Source organism: Stigmatopora argus, chromosome 12 (genome assembly GCF_051989625.1).
Source record: "Stigmatopora argus isolate UIUO_Sarg chromosome 12, RoL_Sarg_1.0, whole genome shotgun sequence".
Classification (NCBI taxonomy): Eukaryota; Metazoa; Chordata; class Actinopteri; order Syngnathiformes; family Syngnathidae; genus Stigmatopora; species Stigmatopora argus.
Genome location: NC_135398.1, coordinates 18,303,903 through 18,328,054, shown reverse-complemented (window position 1 = coordinate 18,328,054; position 24,152 = coordinate 18,303,903). Strand labels below are relative to the sequence as shown.

General features: G+C 41.0%; 1 protein-coding gene across 6 annotated transcripts in view; it reads left to right on the top strand.

Moving 5' to 3' along the window:
* The window catches only part of depdc5 (DEP domain containing 5, GATOR1 subcomplex subunit), a 210,389-nt gene that overhangs the window by 141,179 nt on the left and 45,058 nt on the right, over positions 1 to 24,152 (top strand). For all 6 annotated transcript variants that reach the window (XM_077615705.1, XM_077615704.1, XM_077615703.1 and 3 more), the window contains 2 exons: positions 9,497 to 9,609; positions 20,394 to 20,489. In XM_077615705.1, coding sequence (XP_077471831.1) covers positions 9,497 to 9,609; positions 20,394 to 20,489 — 209 coding nt within the window. The remainder of the gene's footprint in view (positions 1 to 9,496; positions 9,610 to 20,393; positions 20,490 to 24,152) is intronic.

Here is a 24,152-nt window from a genome sequence, read left to right as displayed (position 1 = left end):
AGCGTCCTTCACCGATCTTCATTGCGAACTTGCATCTGGGGAAAGGGTTGAGGTGTATCTTCCAGTACTCAGTCCTCGGAGCAAGAACTCAGTGTATTGTTTTATGTCCTTGCGAACTTGTATCTCTCGCTGGACCCAGCTGTCCTGGAGAGCGTCCTTGGCGTAAGCGTTTGTCTTCACATATTAATTCAACTCTAACATAAAAGCGATCAACACATATATATATATATATATATATATATATATATTGTTTAATATAGTTACACATTTAGGATGAGCATTACTATTCCTAATAAGCAAATATATTGATTAATATAGTAAGCATGTATATTATAAGGCTTTATATTCATTGCAAACACATTTATAATAATGATTACTCCAACATTCCCCCCTATATTATAAATTTGCACATGATCCCCTTAATAAAACTTCCCTTCAGCTTTATTCCATTAATTCCAAATGAACATATAGTAACATCCCAGAATGAACCCAACATTCCCCCCTTTTATTATATGCTCGTTATTTATTTTATGGCAAATCCAAGAAGAGAGGGATATCTCCGTTGGCTGTTTTAATTTTACCCGCTTAGGCCCTACTCGTTCGGCAGGTCTGAAAGCAGAAAACAAAATCATTTTCGCCATATTTTTCATCCTCGGAACTACCATGCTCTTGAAATTCACTGCTGCTGTCAGCACGTTTCATTAGTAGGGGATATAATTCATGCAATTTAGAATTTGTAGGGGCAATCGCAGTGGTCATAAGTCGGCTTATCAAAGATCTTAAGCAGGGAATAATACAACACCCACATAATGTCAAAATCGTAGCAAAAAGGGCTACGGAAAATGCAACAAATTGGGCCAAATCAAAAGGACATGCCACCAGCTTTCCAAGGCGGAATTCTCCGACTCCAGAATGCTTCTTCATATTGCGGTTGAGGATCTGCAGGCCACTAATGGCCTGGGTGAGGGACCCACCGGGTGACGTATTGTTGAGTATGAAGGTGCAACATTGATCTCCAAACATTGCACACACGCCCCCTTGCTCCGCAAGCAGCATATCAACTGCTATGCGATCCTGGAACGCCATAAGACTGGTGGCTGCCAATTGTTCCTTTATCGCCACAAATCCCTGTTCGGTATAATTTCCAAGTTTTTGGACATTGTAATGCAGGTAATTTATCCAATCAACATTTTTGTTTGGAGTAATTAAAAGAAAAATATACTCCCAACCTGCTGCGATCTGATTAGCCAACTTATACTCATCTGGTACGCCCCGTGGATGCCAATCGCATCAATGTATGTCGGATCATCCTCTCCATGCCGATCGACGCCGTCGCGAGGGGCCCGCCATCATACCGGATTTCTGTGCAGCCAATTGTATCTCCTCTACTGTAGATGGAAAAACAGACACTGGTAATAGCAGTGAGACCAAGGCACAAAGTCCTGCTGTCATTTTGGCAGGAGTCGTATAATTTGTTTTGACCCCACCACCACCATAGGTCAGAACGTGGAATCAGGGGTGCAGTCTGTTTTAGGACGTGGGCACACCACGTCACATTTATCGCTCCCAGTGCCGGACCGTGCCCTGTGAGGACTAAGCAGGTAAAATGATTAAACGCGACATGTGTTGAAAAGTTAGGCTTGTCCTTTGCTGCCGTTGTAACTGGGTAGACATTATTCCATTTCATACATTTTGGGCTTACATCTTCTTTTGTCATTATCTCCTTTACACAATCAGGGGTAATTTGCGCGGGTACTACTCTTAAGAGAGGGCGGGGCCCCATACATGTTATGCAGGTTTGATTTAAAGTAATAGCTGCATCCATCAACAATAACCAATTTTTCTTACCGCCTCCCGTTTGGGAACTCCCTGTTGCGGAAATGAATTCTCTGGTCATCTCAGATTTTAATTTTACTATGGCGGATCCGGGTGTTTCCATCTCTGACGATTTTCTTACCGTCTCATAGACATGGTCATTGTTGTTGAGACACAATTGTAGAATTTTGTAAAAAGAGTCTTCTCCACCAGCCCATGGACTTAGGAAAAACGTCAGACAAGGATCCACAAGTTAATTTGTCAGTCTGAATAATGATTTGTAATGCCCCCACCGTATGGTTTAATTTTATCGAAGGCCTGATGGTTTTTTCGCACGGGTGTGTCATCCAAGCTTGCCAATCTAGACCAGTTTCTGCAACAAGGTTTCCCCAATCTGTTTAAATCCATATGTATCCTTTGAAATGGATATGTAGCTTTTGTAGCTTGACATGAGGGGGAATCGCCCGTGTTTTGGCCATATATCTGCATTTAAATTGAATATATATAACCTCCCCCTTTTTTTTTTTTTTTTTTTTGAGGCATGAAATTTACCATGACACAAAATGGTAGCCCTCCTAGATAAGTATTTTGTTTTTGTTTAGTCCCCCAGGTTCCCAAAATTTCGCATTGCAGAAATCAAAAAAATTTCATTTGGCGAAATTCTTTTCTTTTTGTTTCTGTCCTACTCTGCCACCGCCGTCCTTGAAAGGCTTATCAGCGATTTCAGAAATATTCCACCTTGATATTAGAATATTGATATATCTTGGTGGCTAGCCAATTGAAACACAAAAGACAGACACATCCACGCTCGCACTCATAATCAAGGAATTTAGAGTGCTCCCCCAATCATCCATAATTTTGGTTTGTTGGAGTAAAACTGGAGTACCCAGAGAAAACCTACGAATTCTTGAGAACACCAGGAATACTCCACACTCCGGAAGGTCTGGATCCACTCCGAATTAGTAGATCCTCGAACCGCAAGATTGATGCCTGAAGAAACTAGATAATTAATGTATTAGATTCACATGCCACATATCAATTGCCACCGCCCCTTACCCCACTCAGTCAGCATGTAGACTGCCATGCGAGTGGCTGTGATTAACTATCTATTCGCCAATAATGCAATAACGGAAAAGTTGTGATACATTGGAACACACACACACCCCCTTTTAGTATTTTAACCGTTTGTAAAAAACTTTATCTCATTGTTCTGCATTAAGTTACCCCCCCTTTCAATGTTATGAATTTTGCCCATTCTAGTCAACCCATCTACTTAAAGCATTTCTCCAAGGTTGATATTTTATAATTTGGAGATGTTATTTTTAAAACATAGACATTATTTCATCACTTGGTTCACACCATGAAAGGCCCCACCTGAATTTGTTGTAGATATTCCCCTTTATCTAAGCTTGTTATTGCCAATCGTTATCACCGTAACATTCAGGTGTATTAACCCCATAATTGCAATGCAGTAAGTTTTGGCTAAATTCTTAATTTGTATGCCCCTAAAGCAATAGGCAGTAACGTCCCAATAGTCATCAATATGACCTATACCAAAGCATATCCCCCTTCAGGCCAAACAGTGAAAGTCTTTTGTGCACCTAAAGACGCTCCATGTTTCTTCTAGGGAAACTATGCCTATCCTAAATCAATTATCTTATCTACCCCAGCCAGGTTCAATTTACCTAATAATTTGGACGAATGCCACGAAATTTCTCATGCCATTTCTGCATTGTTAATTTCATGTCTGATCTCTTTAACAACCAAATAACTCTTAATACCTAAGACATAATTTGTAAATCACCCCATACTATGTTTACTTAAGATAAGAGCTATTTCATATAGCTCTCTGTTACCACAAGATAAATCTACAATAATTAAATTAGAGAAATCAACCTTTTACTAGGCATTTCCTAATTATAATTTTCAATGCTTAATAAAGGACCCTCAAATTGTCACCAATATGCCATAATATTGTAAAAAAAACAAATTTCCATTCATTTTTCTTTAACCAGCCAATCACCTATATTGAAGTATTTTGAACAAACCAACCATTCAAAAACTGTAATAATATCGTTTTATCCTCCAAAACTAGCTCTCCTCAATCAAGAGCCCTTTGAACTTCACAAAACAAAAAATAAAATAATAATAATAGTATTATTCCCAATTCCAAAGCTTTTACCAAATCAATCTTTGCCAAACAGATTTTCTATCACCTCGAAAGCCATTTCTGATTAACTCCCAAAAATAAATGCGAAGATAATCGCGGAACCCTGCATCCCTTGCAGACCATGTTTTGTTCTTATTCTGAAATGTTTAAACGGAAGCGCGCCCTTAGCCGCTGACTGTGACCTTCTGCAGCATTATTATCTTTTGTTTACAAATTCCAAAACGCTCTCTTTTCTCTTTTTGTCCTCCTGTGCACACAATTATAACGCTTTTTAGAGAAGACTAAATTATTTACACTAAATTAATTACTCTCCCTATATCCAACTATATCACCATAGTTTGCCAAGACCCCATAATCACAATATGCTGCAAGCACAACTATATCATAGCAAAACCCATTTCTGCCCTCAAGTTTGCTTCAGCGCCCTCAAGGCCAATAATTGTAATATTCTCCACGGAAGGGGTCCCCCAAAAATTTTAGTCGCTTGTGCGGTCCGCGCGCAAGTCATGGGAACCACACATTTAGATACTATTAAAAAGTATGTCTAGCACTTGGAAATAACCATTTTAATTGCTGTTTTACAACTTTCAGCATCACACAAAAAATTCCAATTGAATTCATTCACAAAGAATGTGATCTCTGGTTTAAAATTAGCTCCACATCCTCATGTTCAAAATCCTCATTAAAATCATTTTGAGTAGGCCTGTCTTTTTTTTAGAGACCTTTTTGTCCAGGCAATCACGCGATATATGCCCCAATTTTCCACAAACCCAGCACATAGCATTTTTGAAAACCCGATTTCTGTTTAACCTCATTTGTTTTTTTTTGTTTTTTTTTTCCAACCCCTTGGTAACATTTCGCTATCTTTTATTTTTTCACACAACGGACCCGTTTTATCACCCTTCTTTCTGTGGAACAAGACAGAAGGCTCTGCTTTTCCGGCCCCGCTGTTATCAACATTTTGGCTATCACTCCGCTCAATTTTCCTAACGTTCCCATCACAACGCTTTTTTTGCCATCAAAAACCAATAATTTGTATCCTCATATCCATCATTATCCATTTTACACAGATTACTCTTGTGCTTAACGCGCATTTTATCTTGTAAATCCAGTATTTTATGCATATTAAGCTGTCCAGTAAACCCATACTCGGTTATCCATAAGTTTAGGTGTTTAACTCTTGTAGCGCTTTGACTTTCAACAAACTTCCAATCTCTACACGGCAGACGCTGTTTTGGATCGTCGTCGCTAGCCGCTTTCTCATTCGAGCTGCCCATCTTTGGATGGAGCTCGCGTGCACTCAGTTATCAGTTAGCAAATTTCTTTTCCGCGGAAGGACATACGTAACACACGCAACACGTAACACACGCAACACGTAACACACGCAACACAAATGTATACCCTAGCTTGATATACTGTCAGAGTTATATTTGTACCTTTCCGGACCACGGCACAGGACACCCCAAACTGCCCCAAGTTTTATAGACTCATGCTCTGTCTCTTTACCTGGCAGCGACTAGTATACCCAGGGTTTTTAACGCAGTCCCCTGGACGCGTGTCGCAGTCCCCTGGACGCGAGTCTCATTTTAAAAAAATGGACCTCACGTGCAATGCCCCTTCGCGCATTTGGAACCCGTCAACAAACGCAGACATTCACGTGGACTTACCAGATATGACCCCAGATGTCTCTTTCAGAGGGTTAGTCGTCGAAACCGTCGAGAACCCAGGCGCTCCTTCGAGTTATCCAGCCCGGAAAAGGGTATTTAAGCGCCGTGCACGGTCTTTCCAGATATCAAATGGCATACGCGACCTAATGGGCTCGACACAAACGATGAAGGCAAACACAACATTTTCAGTTTTTTTTTTCCCAAAAATAATGCTTCCACTTAAAATTTTCACGTAGAGGCATTATTTTAGAAAAAAAAAAAAAATGTTGCGTGTTGTAGTCTCTGTTTGTTTCAATGATAATAAATGTCAGTTGAATGCAATCTGGGTCTGATTTTTCTTATTTTTAATACTTTGTGAAGGTCTTAAATTTAACCCACAATGGTCTAAAATAGTCTAAAATTGCACTTGTTCCAACCTGCAGACACCCTGACAACACAATATGGGTAAAGAAAAAACAAACAAATTAAGCAGAACGTAGATGAAAGGTAATTTAGCTGTATGTGAGAAGGATTACAGAACATATCCAGAGAGCTATGAGGAAACACTATTCTGAATACCACGGCTGTCGAGCGGATTCAGACCCAGGAGCAGTAAGTATTGGAAAGGAAAAATGCACAACACGCTCTGGTTGCAGACCGGAAGCAAGAACTACTTAATTGAACAACTCAGCGTCTTTTAAAGCTTGAGCACCGTACAGTGAGAACGTGAAAGACATCTGCCCCCCTACGTCATCTTTTTGGCAATGTCTGATATATTTAAGGCGAGCCGACCCTGGCTCTTGCACACATGTTATCTGCCACAATAGTTGTTATGTAGATTAACGGGGCCTCAATATTCCACAATATAAGCTGGCAACAAAAAGGGAAATGCTGGTGCACAAACTCAAGAGTTAATGGGGAAAACAAATATAAAACAACCTTACAATCATAGAACTGGGGAAAATCAACAAAGAGCCAAAGCTGAACAGGAAAAGCACACTTACGAAAGGCACATAACGTAGTCAGAAAATAGTCAAACGCTGATGCACACAAACATGGGGTTTAAATACACAGACAGGGGTTGATGACAATAACCAACGCCTGTGTCACACAAGGGAACGAGAGCCAGAAAAGACTGCAGGTGAAACTCATACAATCACATGGACAGGACACAAGGAAACACACCCACCAAAACCCCCAAATAAACATGACAGAAATAACATCAACACACCTTTGAAATGACACACAACAATCCGCCACATTTGGTTCATTCATATTACAAAATACTGTCCCCTGATCTCCCATTATGAAATTAATTTGTCCCAGCAAAAATAATATTACCGTATTTACTCCCCTGCATGTATAAACCGCACCCTTAAACTTGCCAATTTCTCGAGTGTAAGTCACCCCCCTGGTTCCCAATTTTCACCTCCATGTTCATAGTTTTAATAGAGAGTACAAATGTGTTACTTTGAAGGGAAAATCTTGTGAAAAAAATATCACAAATGGTATTTCTGAGATACTGTATGAATCAAAACAATGTTATTAGGGTCAATATCATAAGTTAATATGTCTTTGTAAATGCAAAATATCAAATTGTTCAATTTGAAAAAAAATAAGTATATTTTGATGAGAACCTGATGCTTTCTATTTTAAGAAATTACAACTTTCTTACCAGAAGTTTAAGATGTTGTGGCAGCCATATTGCTTCTAATGTCAAAATATCTCAATTATTTCGATGGATCATATTAATCCAATAGTTGTCACGTTCAAACAAAAAAAATAAAATGAAAAAAAATCAAAGTGGATTTTTTTTTAAATTTCAAAATCAAGGTTACTCATCTCGTGTCTAGCCGGTCAGAGCACGTTTAACTAGGTTTAGACAGCAGCGCCCTAGGTAAGATGGCTCCCCCGGGACCAAGGTAGGATTGTTGTGCCCCGAGCGAGCAGTGGCGGGAACATGAGTTGTTTCACGTTTTATGCTAGATACTTGCATTTTTTCTTCTTCTTGAATTTCATCCGTAGACCTCAAATTAAAAAAAAATAGCGTTCTTTTGTTGATGCTCAAAATATGCCAAATATTGCCTGTTTTTCCAACTTTGAGCAAATTTGGCTGACTTCTTGTTTGGTTTGGGACTTGGGTGCTATGGACTTTTTTGTGCAATTTGGAGCAAAGTATTGAGTCACCATATTTAGTAGCTCAATGTTGAAGTGCATAAAATGCTGGTTTAAAAAATTAGAGTGGGCACTGTTGAGCCATTTTTTTGTGCAATATTCCCAAAACCACCATATGTAATTTTTGTCTATTAATCTGCTAAATTTGTTGCAAATTGGGAAATGTTAAGTTCTCCAAACACTATCATTTGCATTCACTATATAGAAATATCATAGAAGAATATACGCTTCATAATAATTTGGTATGCAGAGTAGACACACATGCGCAACACAATCATGTTTTAAATAATCCAAGACAGTAAAATGGAACTTGGCATGTTAAACTGCAAATTTGCCGAACTCTTCATGTCGGATTTGTGAATGTTTGAGCTCGAATTAACATGGATACACTGTACATTACTACAAGAAAGGACACCCAAACTGTTTTTCTCTCGCCTCCTTTTTAAAGACATATGCTAGCATGCATGCTGGTGTAAGTTTCATGTTAGCGTATCATGTTTTTCTCGTGCGCCTGTCATATTTTCGTGTGCATACATGCTGCTGTATGATGCGCCCAATAATGTGGAGCGCCTTGTTTATGGGTGAAAAACAGAAATTGCTCCTGCAACTTAGACAGCCTTTTAAGATTGCGCACCTTACGGTCGTGAAAATATGGTAGTTGTACTTAAAAAATATTGACAAAAAATATCATGAAAAATAAGAATCAAAGAAGAATGTAAAGAATTAACAACATGGCAAACAAGGGAGAGCTTTATCTGTCGGCAGAAAGACTGTCCACAATGATAGTGTATAAAATGAATATTTTGTTCAGTTATTACTGTTTTGTTTTTTTCATGGAAAAAAAGGAATTGTTCAGCTGTATAAGTTGTTACTAAATTAAAAAAAAAATACAGTCACCTCTACTTACGAATGCCTCAAGGTATGAAAGTTTTAGGTTACGAATTTTTTTTATATGGAAATGAGTGACTCGAGATACGCAAAAGATCCAAATTACAAAATACCCCTCAAAGTAAATGCATTTCCTTATCTGTTATTTTATTTTGAATTCCCCCTATTAAGCGATTCTAAACTCTACAAATGCACTGTGGCACATATTTTCACACACACAGGGCACAAAGTAAAAGTCTAAAATATACTACGGGTTTTTGTCGTCATCTGGCGGACAAACACGGGTATTTCATCTATAACGGACGTGGAGGGAGACATTTCAGCCCTCCAGGGCACATTTTCACATGCTTTATTTATTTTAAGACATTAATAAATAATTTCCTTATAATTTTCTCTAATTTTTGTGTGTTTTCCCCACATCTTTCATACTAAATTGGGACACTTTGACCAATACATAACATCTTTTCACAAAATACAAATATTCTGTTTTGTACATCACCATATTTTCCTCATTTTACATATTTCCTAATGGTTATTAAAGAATGGAATAAGGGAGAACCTCAATATTCTTTCAGAAAAAAATCTGAATCCAATCTTTCATATGATACCTTCCATGTCTACATGCATATCATGCACAATATTCTTTAACTCAGAGGATGAGACAAAATAGTCATTTCAGAAGTCTTTTCGGAGAATGCTTGAGGCAGAGAGAGTTATCATATCCCAGACGTCATCATTTTGTTTTAGTTCTCTGTATAAAAGTGAATGATGATATGATATCCCTTTTTTTTCATTCATATAGTTGGCTGCTGAATACATTGAAACAGTGGACAAATGGTATCAGGTAGGATTGACAGCTGGCACACCTGTACAGTCCACAGGAGATACTGCATCTAGCAGTAACATTGACACCAGGTAACACTAAATTTCATGTTGCCGTACTTCTTGCAGCTTTTCATACTTTTATAATATCCTTCATTACTTAGCTTTCTGTCCTTTTTTGTGGGTGTTGTTCATTTAAAATAGCAACATTTATGGATTTGACCACAAAATTTTACCAAAGACTTCTCAATATATTCTCACCTTCTTGCTACTGTGACACTGTGACAGTGAATTTCCCGTGTACAGGATGAATAAAGTTATCTAATCTAATCTAATTTAGGGACATTGATTAATTGTTAACTTGTGTTTAGATTTCAATCATCGTTGTTTGCATTATATTAAAGATGGAAATTTGCAGTTTAAATGTGTGACGCAAGATGTGGAGACAGGGATGTGGGATCAAAATTAATCAATAATACAAAACAATCAAATGAAAATAAATGATTGGATTGGATTGGATAACTTTATTCATCCCGTATTCGGGAAATTTCGTTGTTCCAGTGGCAAGAGGGTGAGGATGCAGGAATAGGAAAGGCATTTTAGACATAAATAGATAGGTAATAAGTAGGTCAAGAAATAAATACATGAATAAATATATAATTAAATAAGCTGAACCAGGTGATTGCCATTAGTCTAAACTCAGATGAAATTTCGTGCATCTGGTAGCTCTGCTCGTGCCAAATTCAATACTCCTGAGGCCTGGGAGGGGTTTTATTGAAGGTAGGTGGAGACAAACTTTAGGAGGGAACAACAAAAGGGGAGTTGCTATATACAAAGTGATGACAGACCTTGACCAGTAAGTGTCAGTAAAATTCTATTCTAGTTGCTAAAGCTAAAACGAATTGAAGAATACAAGAGAAATACATTCCATATTTCACAAAACCTATGAACATTTCTGCAGATTTTATGCTTTACTTTTCATAGTGCAAGATGTCTTATTTCTATTGCACAACAGAACAACAAAAATACAATCTTACTTATTTTCATAAATATGTTCATTAACATGAATATTGTTCATAAATATGTGCTCTCTCTTATTAAATTAATCAAACTCAAACTTGTATAAATGAATAAGGAGGGAAGTAGTTTATTAACTCGTGTGAAGTTTCAAATTTGAAAAAACATGAAATGAATTTACTGTGTGAAGTTTCAAATTTGAAAAAAAGTGACAATTATCGATATCGACTGATATCTATATAATTGTGATAACAATTTTCGTCATATCGCCCAGCTCTGGTGCTATTGTATACTAGATTAATTCATATTGATCATTTCAAAAACAATTTTAAAATACCATTCTACTGCAGAATGAGGAAAACACTCTTAAACATGTCTCTTTTCGAATATATTCTTGCTCATATGGTTGACATGTATGATAGTGTTGACAGAAAAAAACATGCTGAATGAAATACCATCAGCGTTAGCAAGTGCATGTAGTATGATTGACAGTTGAAATTGAAGCTTACAGCACCAGCATGCCAGGCTGTTTTTCTATTCCATTTGCTCATATCTTTTCATTCTTTTAAATTTCCCAGGGTTATTAACGACAGTCTTTCCTTTACCCGATCCAACAATGTATTCATTTTTACTTTGGGTTTACGGTCCCTTTTAATGGTTTTAGAAGCTCACAGGTCTTTCCCAAAGCCTCAGTTTGTCTTGCTGCGTGTTACCAAGATGCAAAAATTTGATTCTAACTTGGCTTGAAGGCGGGCCTGGTGGTGCGAGTGGTTAGCACGTCGGCCTTATAGCTCTGGGGTCCTGGGTTCAAATTCAGGTCGGTCCAACTGTGTGGAGTTTGCATGTTCGCCTGCATGGGTTTCCTCCGGGTACTCCGGTTTCCTCCCACGTTCTAAATAAAAAAATAAAAATAAAATCAGACTTAGGCTTGTCATCATCATTGACTAGACAAAAGCCTAATTGTCATCATACCCAGCTGCGTATGACGAAATTGAAAGTGCTTCTCCACAAAGTGCGCTTTTCCCAGGCAAGAGCCCAACCAAGTGATAGTTTCAGACTTGCTGGCACTCTGCCGTGATGGATACATCGCATCACCTCCCGAGCGCAACCAACTCCCGGCGACTGCGAAAAGGTTTGCCTCACCGATGCCAACAAAGAATAAAATGGATCACTTACCTCCCACTGTCTGCTTACTTACCTTCAGTCAGCCAGCAGGAGGCAGATCACCGCCCAACGTCCTTCATGTTTCCTCACCCCGAAGTTGTTACACAGAGGGGATTGTGTGTCGTGCTACTGCAAATTCAGAGTCCTGATGGCTGTGGGAAAGAAGCTGTCCTTAAGCCTCTTTGTCCGTGCTTTGTGAGACCGGTAGCGCCTGCCAGAGGGAAGCAGCTGGAACAGGTTGTGACCAGGGTGGTCCGGGTCCCCAACAATGTTCCGGGCTCTGCTGAGGTAACGAGGGCTGGCAATATCTTCCAGTGAGGGCAGAAAGCAGCCGACGATCCTCTGGGCAGTGTTAATCACTCTCTGCATGGCCTTTTTGTCTGCTGCCGTGCTTCCAGCGTACCACACTGTGATGCTGTATGTCAGGATGCTCTCCACAGTAGCTTTATAGAAAGTTACCAGAAGCTTAGTGTCCAAGTTGTTCCTCCTGAGTACCCTCAGGAAATGGAGTCGTATCTGGGCCTTCTTCACTACTGCCGTGGTGTTTGTGGACCAGGAGAGCTTGTCCGTCACGTGGACCCCCAGGAATTTAAAGGACTGGACCCTGTCTACACGAACTCCATTTATGAGGAGTGGGGCCAGATCTGTGCTCTGTTTGCGGAAGTCCAGGATTATTTCTTTAGTTTTTGTGTTGTTCAGTGTGAGGTTGTTCATCGAGCACCACGAAGACAGTTTGTTGACCTCGTCTCTATAGGCCGCCTCATCCCCTTCTGAGATGAGTCCGACCACAGTGGTGTCATCAGCAAATTTGATGATGTAGTTAGACTGGTGGGTTGGTGTACAGTCATAAGTGTACAGGGAGTACAGAAGAGGACTCAGTACACAGCCTTGAGGGGAGCCAGTGCTCAGTGTAATGGAGGAAGAAAGGTGGGAACCAAGTCTAACAGTTTGTGGTCGGTTGGTTAGGAAGTTCTTTATCCAACAGCAGATGGAGGAGGATAGTCCAAGGTGGGAGAGTTTGTCAGTCAGAATGTCCGGTTTCATGGTGTTGAAGGCTGAGCTATAGTCAAAGACATGCATGTTGGCTGATTGGACACTCTAAATTGCCCCTAGGTATGACTGTGAGAGTGAATGGTTGTCCGTCTCCTTGTGCCCTGCGATCGATTTTGGTTTCGATCTGCATTATTTTAGGGCCTTAATGGATTTGTTTTGAAAATATATAGCTGAAGATTTTCTTTCCACGAGTTATAGTTTTTAAAAAGCGCCTAAAATATACATGCATTTTATTATAAATTTTTTGAATAAAATTTCAGTAAGCCCTCTATCTAATTTTGCGCATTATGTAGACCAGAAAGTAGGATCACCCCTATTTTTACTACCAAACTACATATTTTCAGGCCTACACAATAAAGTACCCAAGTACTCAAGAAGTGTATTCATTAAATATTGCAGTTATAAGCACATGAAAACACCGTAATGTATTATTATTTAAATATCATCTATAAAAAATTTAAATACTTTAAGTACTGTAATCACAGTGAAAATAGTTACTCTCCCCTTGATTTAAAAAAAAACTGTTGCTTGGGAGCTATAGTCCAAGTCCTCTTCACTAGGTTTTCTGCACACAAGGAACATGGTGATGCGGAGATGTGACTGCTGTTTTTTGTAGAAATACATTTTTGTACAAGAAAATGACACTGTCAGAACGATTGCCATATTCAATGGCTGTGACCATGTTGTCATCAATCTCTTGGACCCGCTGTTGCAAATATAGCTGCATGCTATATCAAATATCTGCTGCAGATTTCACAAACTAAGACCATGTTCTTCATCCCCGTCATTGTACACTGCTTCCTCTGCCTCTTGAGCGGGGCTCTCATTTCTAAAAAAACAAATCCCCCTTTGCTGGTGCTCTCTGCCGTCCAATTCGTCGAGTTTCATTTTCAAATAAGCGCCAATGATGTCAGAGCACTGCCCGAACTTAGATGGAATCTCAACTTCCACGTTGCTCCGCCTCGACGTCCCGCCATCCTTGCCGGCCAAAGTGTTCTGTTTTTGGACTAGACCGATTCCAGTCGCCGTAATGTCGCCCGGGGCCAATGTTCCCTCTAAGCTGCGCGCGTGCGCAATTGCGCACTACTCTCGTCTTCTCTGCGCAGCGGCAATCATATGGCGCGCAGTAAAAAAAAAAAACGGATTTTGTTATTTTTATTTATTTTTTTTATTTTTTTATTTTTTTATTTTTTTTTTACCCCTTTCCCCATGATGGCGCCATTTAAGCGGCAGCCAGTGGCAGTAGCTCTGTCCACTCATGTTTTTCGTGTTTTACAGCATGTTTTACATGAAAAATTAGAGGGAACATTGACATGCACCTCCTTGTGGCAGGTGTGATACTGGTGTGCCCATAGCGAACAATGATGATGTCGTGACCGGATGATTCGCCTAAAGACGTTTCGCCGACGGACGTTTGACAGACGGACAGGTCGCCGAATGAACGTTCGTTCAAACAGCGTTTAATGATTAAATAAAAATACTAGTATTTATTAGTTTAATGATTAAATACAAATACTAGTATTTGTATTTAATCATTAAACGCTGTTTTCAGCTGGATTTGACCGAATTTGAGAGCATTTTGAGCCGTTTGGCGAATGGACGTATATGGACGTTTTTTTGCCTCCATCGCGACATCATCGCGACATTTTACCGAGGAATTCACTTCACTGGGCTCGGTTCTAATGTCCAAAGAGCTCCAGTATTTGTATTTAAACATTAAATGCTGTTTTAGGATGGATTTGACCCGATTGCTGTCATTTTACGGCTCGGTTCTGCTACATCTGCCCGCCCAAGAGTGCTTATTCCCGGGCTGCCATTGATGGTAGACCAACATTGATTTTTACTATAATTTGGACAACACCGGCGGCGGGCCGGATTAAAAATCCTAGCGGGCCGTATATGGCCCGCGGGCTGAGGTTGAAAAACTTGTACACACACGATCCGGGGGTGGGGCGAGCGCGCAAATCCCGTTTCAGCGAAACCTCCGGCGGAACGTCCATTCGGCGACCTGCCCGTCTGTCAAACGTCTGTCGGCGAAACGTCTTTAGGCGAATCATCCGAGTACCGATGATGTCGCTCACACTGGTACTCAGTGCGCTCAGGGAGGTTGTCTTTCTGCTCAGACCAACAAAAAATTAGAGGGAACATTGCCCGGGGCTCTCATTTCTAAAACTAAAAAAATATATTATAATAATAATAATTCCCCTTTCGCTGTTGCTCTCTGCCATCCAGTTCACGGGGCAAGTTTTATTTTCAAATAAGCACCACCGGGATCGCATTTTTCAACAAAAAAAGTCCCCCTTTGTTGGTGCTCTCTGCCGTCCAATTCGCCGAGCAAAACGTTTCTCAAATAAGCTCCACGGCATAAGGTTGCACGGGGCTCGCATTTCTGATAAAAATCCACCCTCACACGGGCTACTGGCCGCCCAGAAAGCTGTATTTTCGGATAAAAATTACGGCCACCGCCCGCTGCCCGCCATTTTTTCCTCATTTGTGTGACTTTGACCTTCTTTTGTCTTCCGCTTGCAAGTTTCAACGTGGATTTTCACATTTTTATGAACTTTTTTTTCTGGAAAAAAATCTGCGATGGGGTGAAGCCGCGAAGGGAAGGATCACCGTACAGTCATACTTCTACTTACAAAATTAATTGGTTGCAGAACTTTTTTCGTAACTTGTAAATTTCAGTAGAGCAGTACTTTATATGTACCGTATTTTCACGACTGTAAGGCGCACTAAAAAGCCTTAAATTTTCTCCAAAATAGACAGGGCGCCTTATAATGCAGAGCGCCCTGTGTAAGCTCCGAGCTTCAGAGCCTGACTGAGCACTTCTTGCCGACACGCTTCTTATATAGAGAGAAGGCGGACGTGGGTGGGGTCAGACGCTAAAGGTGGACGTTGGTGGGGAAGGCTTGCGGAGGGGGTGTGTGGGGGAAGACGCTAAAGCCACGCCCCTACAAGGTTCCTATATATACTAGTGTGGGCATGTGCTTTATTGCAAAACGAAGAATGAATAATACAAAGAGGCATGCTTACGAAGCTCAGTTCAAGCTTCAAACCATCGATTATGCAGTGGAGCAGAGCAGCGGCTAGGAAATTCAACATAAACAAATCTATGGTTCGCAAATGGAGAAAGCAGGAGAATGAGCTTCGCCAAGTCAATAAGAGGAAGCTGAGTTTCCGTGGGAACAAGGCAAGGTGGAAGATCAACTGGAGAGGTGGATTCTGGGTCTAAGAGCAGCTGGGAGAAACGTCTCCACAGTCACCATTCGACTGAGGGCAAAAGCACTCGCGGAAGAATTGAAAATTGAAAATTTTCAAGGAGGTCCGTCTTTGTGCTTTTGCTTTATGAAACGGCACTATCTAGCGATTAGAGCGAGGACAACCGTGGCGCAGCAACTTCCGGCGGACTACATTGAAAAGCTTGAGAAACGTCTCCACAGTCACCATTCGACTGAGGGCAAAAGCACTCGCGGAAGAATTGAAAATTGAAAATTTTCAAGGAGGTCTGTCTTTGTGCTTTCGCTTTATGAAACGGCACCATCTAGCGATTAGAGCGAGGACAACCGTGGCACAGCAACTTCCGGCGGACGACATTGAAAAGCTAGCCGTTTTCCGCACCTACTGCACCAAGAGGATTACCGGCAAACTTATACAGCCAAACCACATAATGAACATGGACGAGGTACCGCTGACTTTCGACATCCCGGTGGACCACACTGTCGAGAAGAAAGGGACCAGCACGGTGGCGATACGAACAACGGGGCACGAGAAGTCAGCTTTTACTGTCGTTCTCGCTTGCCATGCTAATAGGCAGAAGCTACCACCAATGGTGGTTTTTAAGCAAAAGACGCTGCCGAAAGAAAAGTTTCCAGCCGGCGTCATCGTGAAGGCGAATCCAAAGGGCTGGATGGACGAGGAAAAAATGAGAGAATGGCATACCTGTCAACCTCTGCCGATAACTGCCCTTATAAATGATTATGATTCCCCTTACAAACCCCAAAAAAACCGTACAAACACCGTACGACTCGAGGGCCGCAGTGGGTGCAGGTTTTCATTCCAACTCAACAAGAGGATACCTTTTGCAAGTGTAATCAGTTAATTAAAGTTAGGTGCTACTTATTTTAGAAGACACCCGAGTGGTTAAAATGTCGGCACTGGATCGGTTGGAACAAAGACCAGGACCCACTGCGGCCCTCGTTGGAATCGATTTGAGACATGTGCTCTAATGCAATAAAATGGGCAGGAGAGGATTTGATTCTTTAGAATGATCTGGGACGAAGGCGAGTCAGGATCGATTCTCTCTTGCAAGATAAAGCATAATATGCCTCCGATGTCTTCCTCATCTTAAAGTGAATCTATTGGTGAACCCAACACTTCATATTATTGTTGAAAAGCCATTTGGTGGTCACACAAATTTTACGTCACCAAAAGTGGATGCCCATGAAACCAAACAACTTCTGGTTCACATTTCATTTTAAAAAGGCTATAAAACAACTTTAATCCTGTAATATTAACTTGAATCTTGCATTATTTCAATATGGACTTCCCTTTCCTATTTCAAATCTAATCTTGTAATACAATAATACCTTGAGATACGCGCTTAATGCATTCCGGGATCGCGCTTGTATGTCAATTTACTCGAATCTCATATCACTTTTTCCCCATAGAAATGAACTAAATACCAATTAATCTGTTCCCACCCTCTGAAATAAACACCCAAACCAGGATATTAAAATGGAAAAACATTTTTATTTGTTGTAATTCACCAACTCACAAAGTAACGTTATTATTTTCAATACTAAAATATGACATTATTCAATACAGAGAAGCGGTAGCGCGGAATGCACGGAGGAGGGAGAGAAAAGGACAGAGAAAGACTTGATGGCAATGCTCTCGTAACATAACAAACTTTAAATGTAACTTAAATGAACTTAGATTACTATACACACACCCTTAAATCTAAGTTTTATTTTTACGTTACACTAAATTTAAACCTTCTCATGCAATAACCGAGGCAAAAATGTTAATGTATTCCGTCGCGGCTTTCGAGTCAGAACTTCCTGGCTTCTCCATGCCTCAGAACCGAGTGTTTGTTTTTTAAAATTATCGAACCAGCCACGACTCGCTTTGAAGAGTTTCGCTGGTGTCATTTTCAGATGCTTACTTTGCTTTCAAGTCCATGTAGATTCTGCTGGCTTTTTCGCAGATTATCAACTCGGTCAGACTATCTCCAGTAAAAAATGCAACCTGTATGGCCGTAGATATCTTTGCGCGAGGGAGATGTGGCGAGAAAGACAGTCATGCTGTTCTAATAAGCAGCATCTCGAATACTTGGCCACCCGGCCAGCAGCATCAGGAATCATCTGGTAGGCTTGGATTTCAAAAAAGTATGTACATACACAAGGACTGGTGCTGCAACAGTAGGATCATTAACACTCACTGAACTCCTGATTTAGAGCTCTTGGCAGTTCTGTGCAGGCCCTTCTTTCTACCAAGGGAGCTAACGGTAATCATTGTAATGGCTGTTTACATCCCACCGGATGCTAACGTTAGCACTGCACTTAGCCTCCTGCTAGCGACTGTAAACAAACAGCAGCTTGGCAACCCCGATGGAGTTCTTATTGTCGCCGGTGACTGCAACAAAGCATGTTTAAAGACTGTTCTGCGTAAATTTATCGAGTACGTGAAGTGTGACACAAGAAGAGATAAAACTCTGGACCATGTTTATTCGAAAAATAAACATGCTTATAGAGCCACACACCTCCCCCACCTTGCTGGATCCGACCATCTCTGCCTGTCCCTCACGCCTGCATACACCCCACTCCAAGGCTAACAAGGCCACAAATAAAGATAATAAAAACATGGCCTGAGGACGCCCTTTCTCAGCTGCAGGACTGTTTTTCCCGCACCATTTGGGAACTTTTTGAACACCACAACCTCCAGGACTACACGGACACTACTTCCCTACATCAAAAACTGTACGGACACTTTCACTGCTAATAAACGTATCCAGGTTTTTCCTAACCAAAAAGCCTGGATGACCAGTGAGACACAGGCACTCATTAAATGCCGTAACACCGCCTTGAGGTCAAGGGACAATTTACAATACAGCGCTGCCAGAGCAGACCTGAAGAGGGTCATTAAAAAGGCCAAGGCAGCATATACAAGGAAAATTGAGGAGCACTTCACAGAAAATAACCCAAAAAGATGTGGCAGGGAATACAACACATCACCAATTACAATGACAATAATGCGGTGTCTGTTAACACAGATGCCTCACTAGCAGAGGAACTGAACCGTTTCCTTGCCCGCTTTGAGACTGACAAATCGGATTCAGTCTCAACACATCCACCACATTGCAGCAGTACACTGAAGGTTCAGGAACATGAAGTGAGACAGGTACTGCGGACTGTGAACACCAGGAAGGCTGTTGGCCCTGACGGAGTACCTGGCAAGGTGCTCAAAGCCTGTGCTGACCAGCTGACTGTGGTTCTCACAAAGATTTTCAATTGTTCACTGCGACAATCCATCATAACCTCCTGCCTGAAATCTGCTACCAGTATCCCTGTCCCTAAAAAGACAACCATTGACAGCCTGAATGATTATAGGCCTGTTGCACTTATGAAGTGCTTTGAAAAGTTGGCCGCCCTTCACATCAGGGATACAATACCTCCCTCAGTTGACCCTTACCAGTTTGCTTATAGAGCAAATAGGTCCACTGAGGAAGCCATCGCCATAGCTCTACACGCAGCAATGAGCCACCTGGAGCACCATAGGAACTATGTGAGGATGCTTTTCATTGACTATAGCTCAATCTTCAACACTATAATACCGGACATTCTGGCTGACAAACTCCCAACTTGGACTATTCGCTTTCATCTGCTGTTGGATTAAGAATTTTCTTAACCAACCGTCCACAAACTGTTAGACTTGGTTCTCACCTCTCTTCCTCCATTACACTGAGTACTGGCTCCACTCAAGGTTGTGTACTGAGTCCTCTTCTATACTCCCTGTACCCATACGACTGTACACCGACCCACCACTCTAACTCCATCATAATATTTGCCGATACACCACTGTGGTAGGACTCATCTCAGTGGATGGGGGGATGAGTCTGCCCACAGAGATGAGGTCAACAAACTGTCTTTGTGGTGTTTGGTGAACAATCTCAGACTAAACACCACGAAAACTAAAGAAATAATCCTGGACTTTTTTAACGCATAACAGATCTGGCTCCACTCCTCATGAATGGAGTATGCGTAGACAGGGTCCAGTCCTTCAAATTCCTGGGGGTCCAAGTCATGGACAAGCTCTCCTGGTCTATCAACACCACGGCAGTATAAGAAAGAAGTTGATTCTCAAACAAGAACCGTGAACTAAGGAGTAAAAATGCAGTGCATTTTTTTACACTGGGATACATCTCTCTAATTCACAGATTGATGTTATTAAAAATGAAAGACTACTCACATGTTTATGTGCAAAAAAACATTCAATGCCATGAGTGAAATTGGCTTTTTTTCCCACAACTATGGGTTTCAAATTTGCTTTACAGACAATATTTAAAACTTCTTGACTTCTCAACCTGGAAAACTGCATCTCTTATTCTGTATTCATTTCTAATGTTATTGTGATTCTTGCCACAGATTAGGAGTATGCAGTGTGCAATCTCTAACAGAAGGCTTTTTTCTGTCCTCTTCCTCAACACTTCTGGAAATCTTGGAGGCCATCATAAATCCTACGTAAGTGTATATTTGTATGAAACTGCTGGTTCTTGCATCTTCGTACCAGGGGTACAGCCTAAATTAAAAATGCCTTTGTTTTAACGTATGTACTCGCATATTAACGGCACTATTAAAATTGTTGAATTTTACAATTTCTAGGATATACGCCGCCCCTTGATTCACAATTTTCACCTCCATAGTCATGGTTTTAATCGGGAATACAAATGCGTTACTTTGAAGGGAAAATCTTAAGAAAAATCATCGCACGTAGCATTTCTCAGATACTGTATGAATCAAGAGCACATTATTAGGGTCAATATCATAAGGAAGTTAATATGCTTGTCTTTGTAAATGCAAAATATCAAATTATTCAATTTGAAAAAAGAAATTCAGACGCTCCCCTACTTACGAACATACGACTTACGAACAACGGTACATACGAACATGTCTACAAATTGCGTTTATGTCGAAAAATGTTCGTAAGTTCGATTTTGTATTGCGCGCCTTTTTCCGAGTAGGCTTCTTTCCGCCGCTAATACCGACGCCTGGCGCTGTGAGCTCAGCTCACCCAGCATCCACCTTCCTCTGCCCAGTTCGTTGCAGTGCGTAAGTTGCGTAAGTTGCCTAAGTGCGTGACGTATCTCCAGTGCGCAAAGAACCTTTTTCATTTTTATCATGAAATATCTTGTGCAGCCATTATTCAATATGGTTGGTGAAAAGCTAAATGCTTCTAGTGAGGGAGGTGCAAGGAAGAGGCAAGCCATTTCATTTGAAACGAGTGGCAATAATAACGAAGCTTGATGCGCGTGAGAGTGGTGAGCGTTGCACGGGCATACAACTTGAATCGTTCGACCGTCCGTACCATTTATAAACAGAAAGATCGAGCAGCAGGACCCAAATTTTGAACGTTGCACAAAGTTTGCAAATCAATTGAATGATGCCATACAGTGCTACTCTCTCTCTCTCTCTCTCTCTCTCTCTCTATATATATATATATATATATATATATATATATACAGTACTGTACATATTCTCTCCATTTTATTAAATGTTTTTTTCAGTACAAACCAATGTGTGTTACTTATACAAGCCTTAAACATACAAATGCACTTATATAAACCTTCAATATACTTATATAGGCCTTAAACATAAGTTATAATACAAAATATAGCACTGAATCAACTTACAAACAAATTCAACTTATGAACAATCGCTCGGAACCTAACTAGTTCGTAAGTAGGGGAGCGTCTGTACGTCTATCTTGATGAGAACCAGATGCTTTTTAATGACAGAAATTAAAATTTTATTACCAGAAGTTTAAGATGTTGTGGCGCCCAAATTGCTTCTAATGTCGAAATATCTCAATTTTTTTCGATGGTTTATGTTACTGCAATAATTGTCACTTTCGAACAAGAAATAAAAAGAAAAACAATCGTAGCAGAATTCTTTTTATTTCATAATCACAACTGTAGAATAATTTCCTTTATGTTTTCTGAAAGGGTGTTGGATGCACGTAAACAAATTAAAAAAGGAAGTAACGTAAGCACAACCAGGAAGAGTGTCCGTAGCGGTACACAGTGGTACCTCGAGATCCGAGTTTAATGCGTTCCGGGACTGAGCTCGTATGTCGATTTTCTCGTAACTCAAATGAAGGTTTACCATAGAAATGAACTAAAAACAAATTACAATGGTACCTCTGGATACGAGCTTAATGCGTTCCGGGACTGAGCTCGTATGTCGATTTTCTCGTAACTCAAACGAACATTTCCCATAGTAATGAACTAAAAACAAATTAATTCGTTCCAACCCTCTGAAAAAAACACCAAAAACAGGATATTGGATTGGAAAAACATTTTTATTTGTTCTACTTCGCTATCTATTAACAAAGTAACAAATAACTAGTGGTTTAATATTACTAAAATTTTTGCACGGTAACGCGCTTGTAACAACAAAAACAAATTTAAATGAACTTGGATTACGATGCAGACCCATTTTTTTTCATCTATCCTTACCCTAAACTTAATTCTAATTTTGTTTTAAAATTTGATACCTTTCTTCTCCCGGTCGGGTTGGCTCTATTTGCGCCGCCTCCCCCCTGGCTTTCAGATGCAACCTACATTTTTGCTATTGTATTCCCTTCAAAATATTCCCAAAATGATGCACACAAATGTCCTCACAATAGGATAACGCACGACCACTTGCCAACGAGAAATAGTATATACAGCATTCGCACCAACTAACAGGGAAAAAACACTGAAAAAATGCAACGCTCCGCCCAGTGCTCGGAGAGACATTACACAAGGGAGTTGCGACCATAGAGACATTACACGAGGGAGTTGCGGGGAGAGAAACAGTGCCCTTGATGTTCTTATGAGCAGTCTCTCGTGTCCGCTGTCTGCTCGTATGTCAAAATTTGTCTTTTATCTCAAGATAAATATATGGGAACTACGTGAGGATGCTTTTCATTAACTATAGCTCAGCTTTCAACACTAATACCGGACATTCTGGCTGACAAACTCTCCCAACTTGGACTATCCTCTTCCATCTGCTGCTGGATTAAGAACTTCTTAACCAACCGTCGACAAACTGTTAGACTTAGTCCCCACTTCTCTTCCTCCATTACACTGAGCACTGGCTCCCCTCAAGGCTGAGTACTGAGTCCTCTTCTGTACTCCCTGTACACATTCGACTCTACACCGACCCACCAGTCTAACTCCATCATCAAATTTGCCGATGACACCACTGTGGTCGGACTCATCTCAGGGGGAATGAGTCTGCCTACAGAGATGAGGTCAACAAACTGTCTTCGTGGTGTTTGGTGAACAATCTCAGACTAAACACCACGAAAACTAAAGAAATAATCCTGGACTTTCGCAGATGCCGCACAGATCTGGCCCCTCACTCCTCATAAGTGGAGTATGCATAGACAGGGTCCAGTCCTTCAAATTCCTGGGGGTCCACGTCATGGACAAGCTCTCCTGGTCTACCAACACAACGGCAGTGGTGAAGAAGGCCCGGAAACGACTCAATTTCCCGAGGGTTCTCAGGAGGAACAACTTGGACACTAAGCTTCTGGTAACCTTCTATAGAGCCACTGTAGAGAGCATCCTGGCATACCGCATTACAGTGTGGTACACTGGAAGCACGGCAGCAGACAAAAAGGCCATGCCGAGAGTGATCAACACTGCCCAGAAGATCATCGGCTGCTCTCTGCCCTCACTGGAAGACATTGCCAGTTCTCGCTACCTCAGCAGAGCCGGGAACATTGTCAGTGACCCATACCACCCTGGTCACAACCTGTTACAGCTGCTGCCCTCTGGCAGACTCTACAGGTCTCACAAAGCACGGACAAATAAACTTAAGGACAGTTTTTTCCCCCCACAGCCATCAGGACTCTGAACTTGCGGTAGCACGACACACAATCCCCTCTGTGCAATAACTTCGGGGTCAGGTAACATGAAAGACGTTGGGCGGTGATCTGCCTCTTGCTGGCTGTTTGAAGGTAAGTGAGAAGATAGTGAGGAGGTATGTGATCCAAGATGGCGGCGCACACGGTTGCAGCTGGCTCTTGCTCTCCAGTTTGGTGTTTTCTTTCCTCAGTATTGTCGTTGTTTGCTAACATCTGCGAGGCAAACTTTTCTACAGTCGCCAGGATTTGGTTGCTTTCGGGAGGAGATGCGA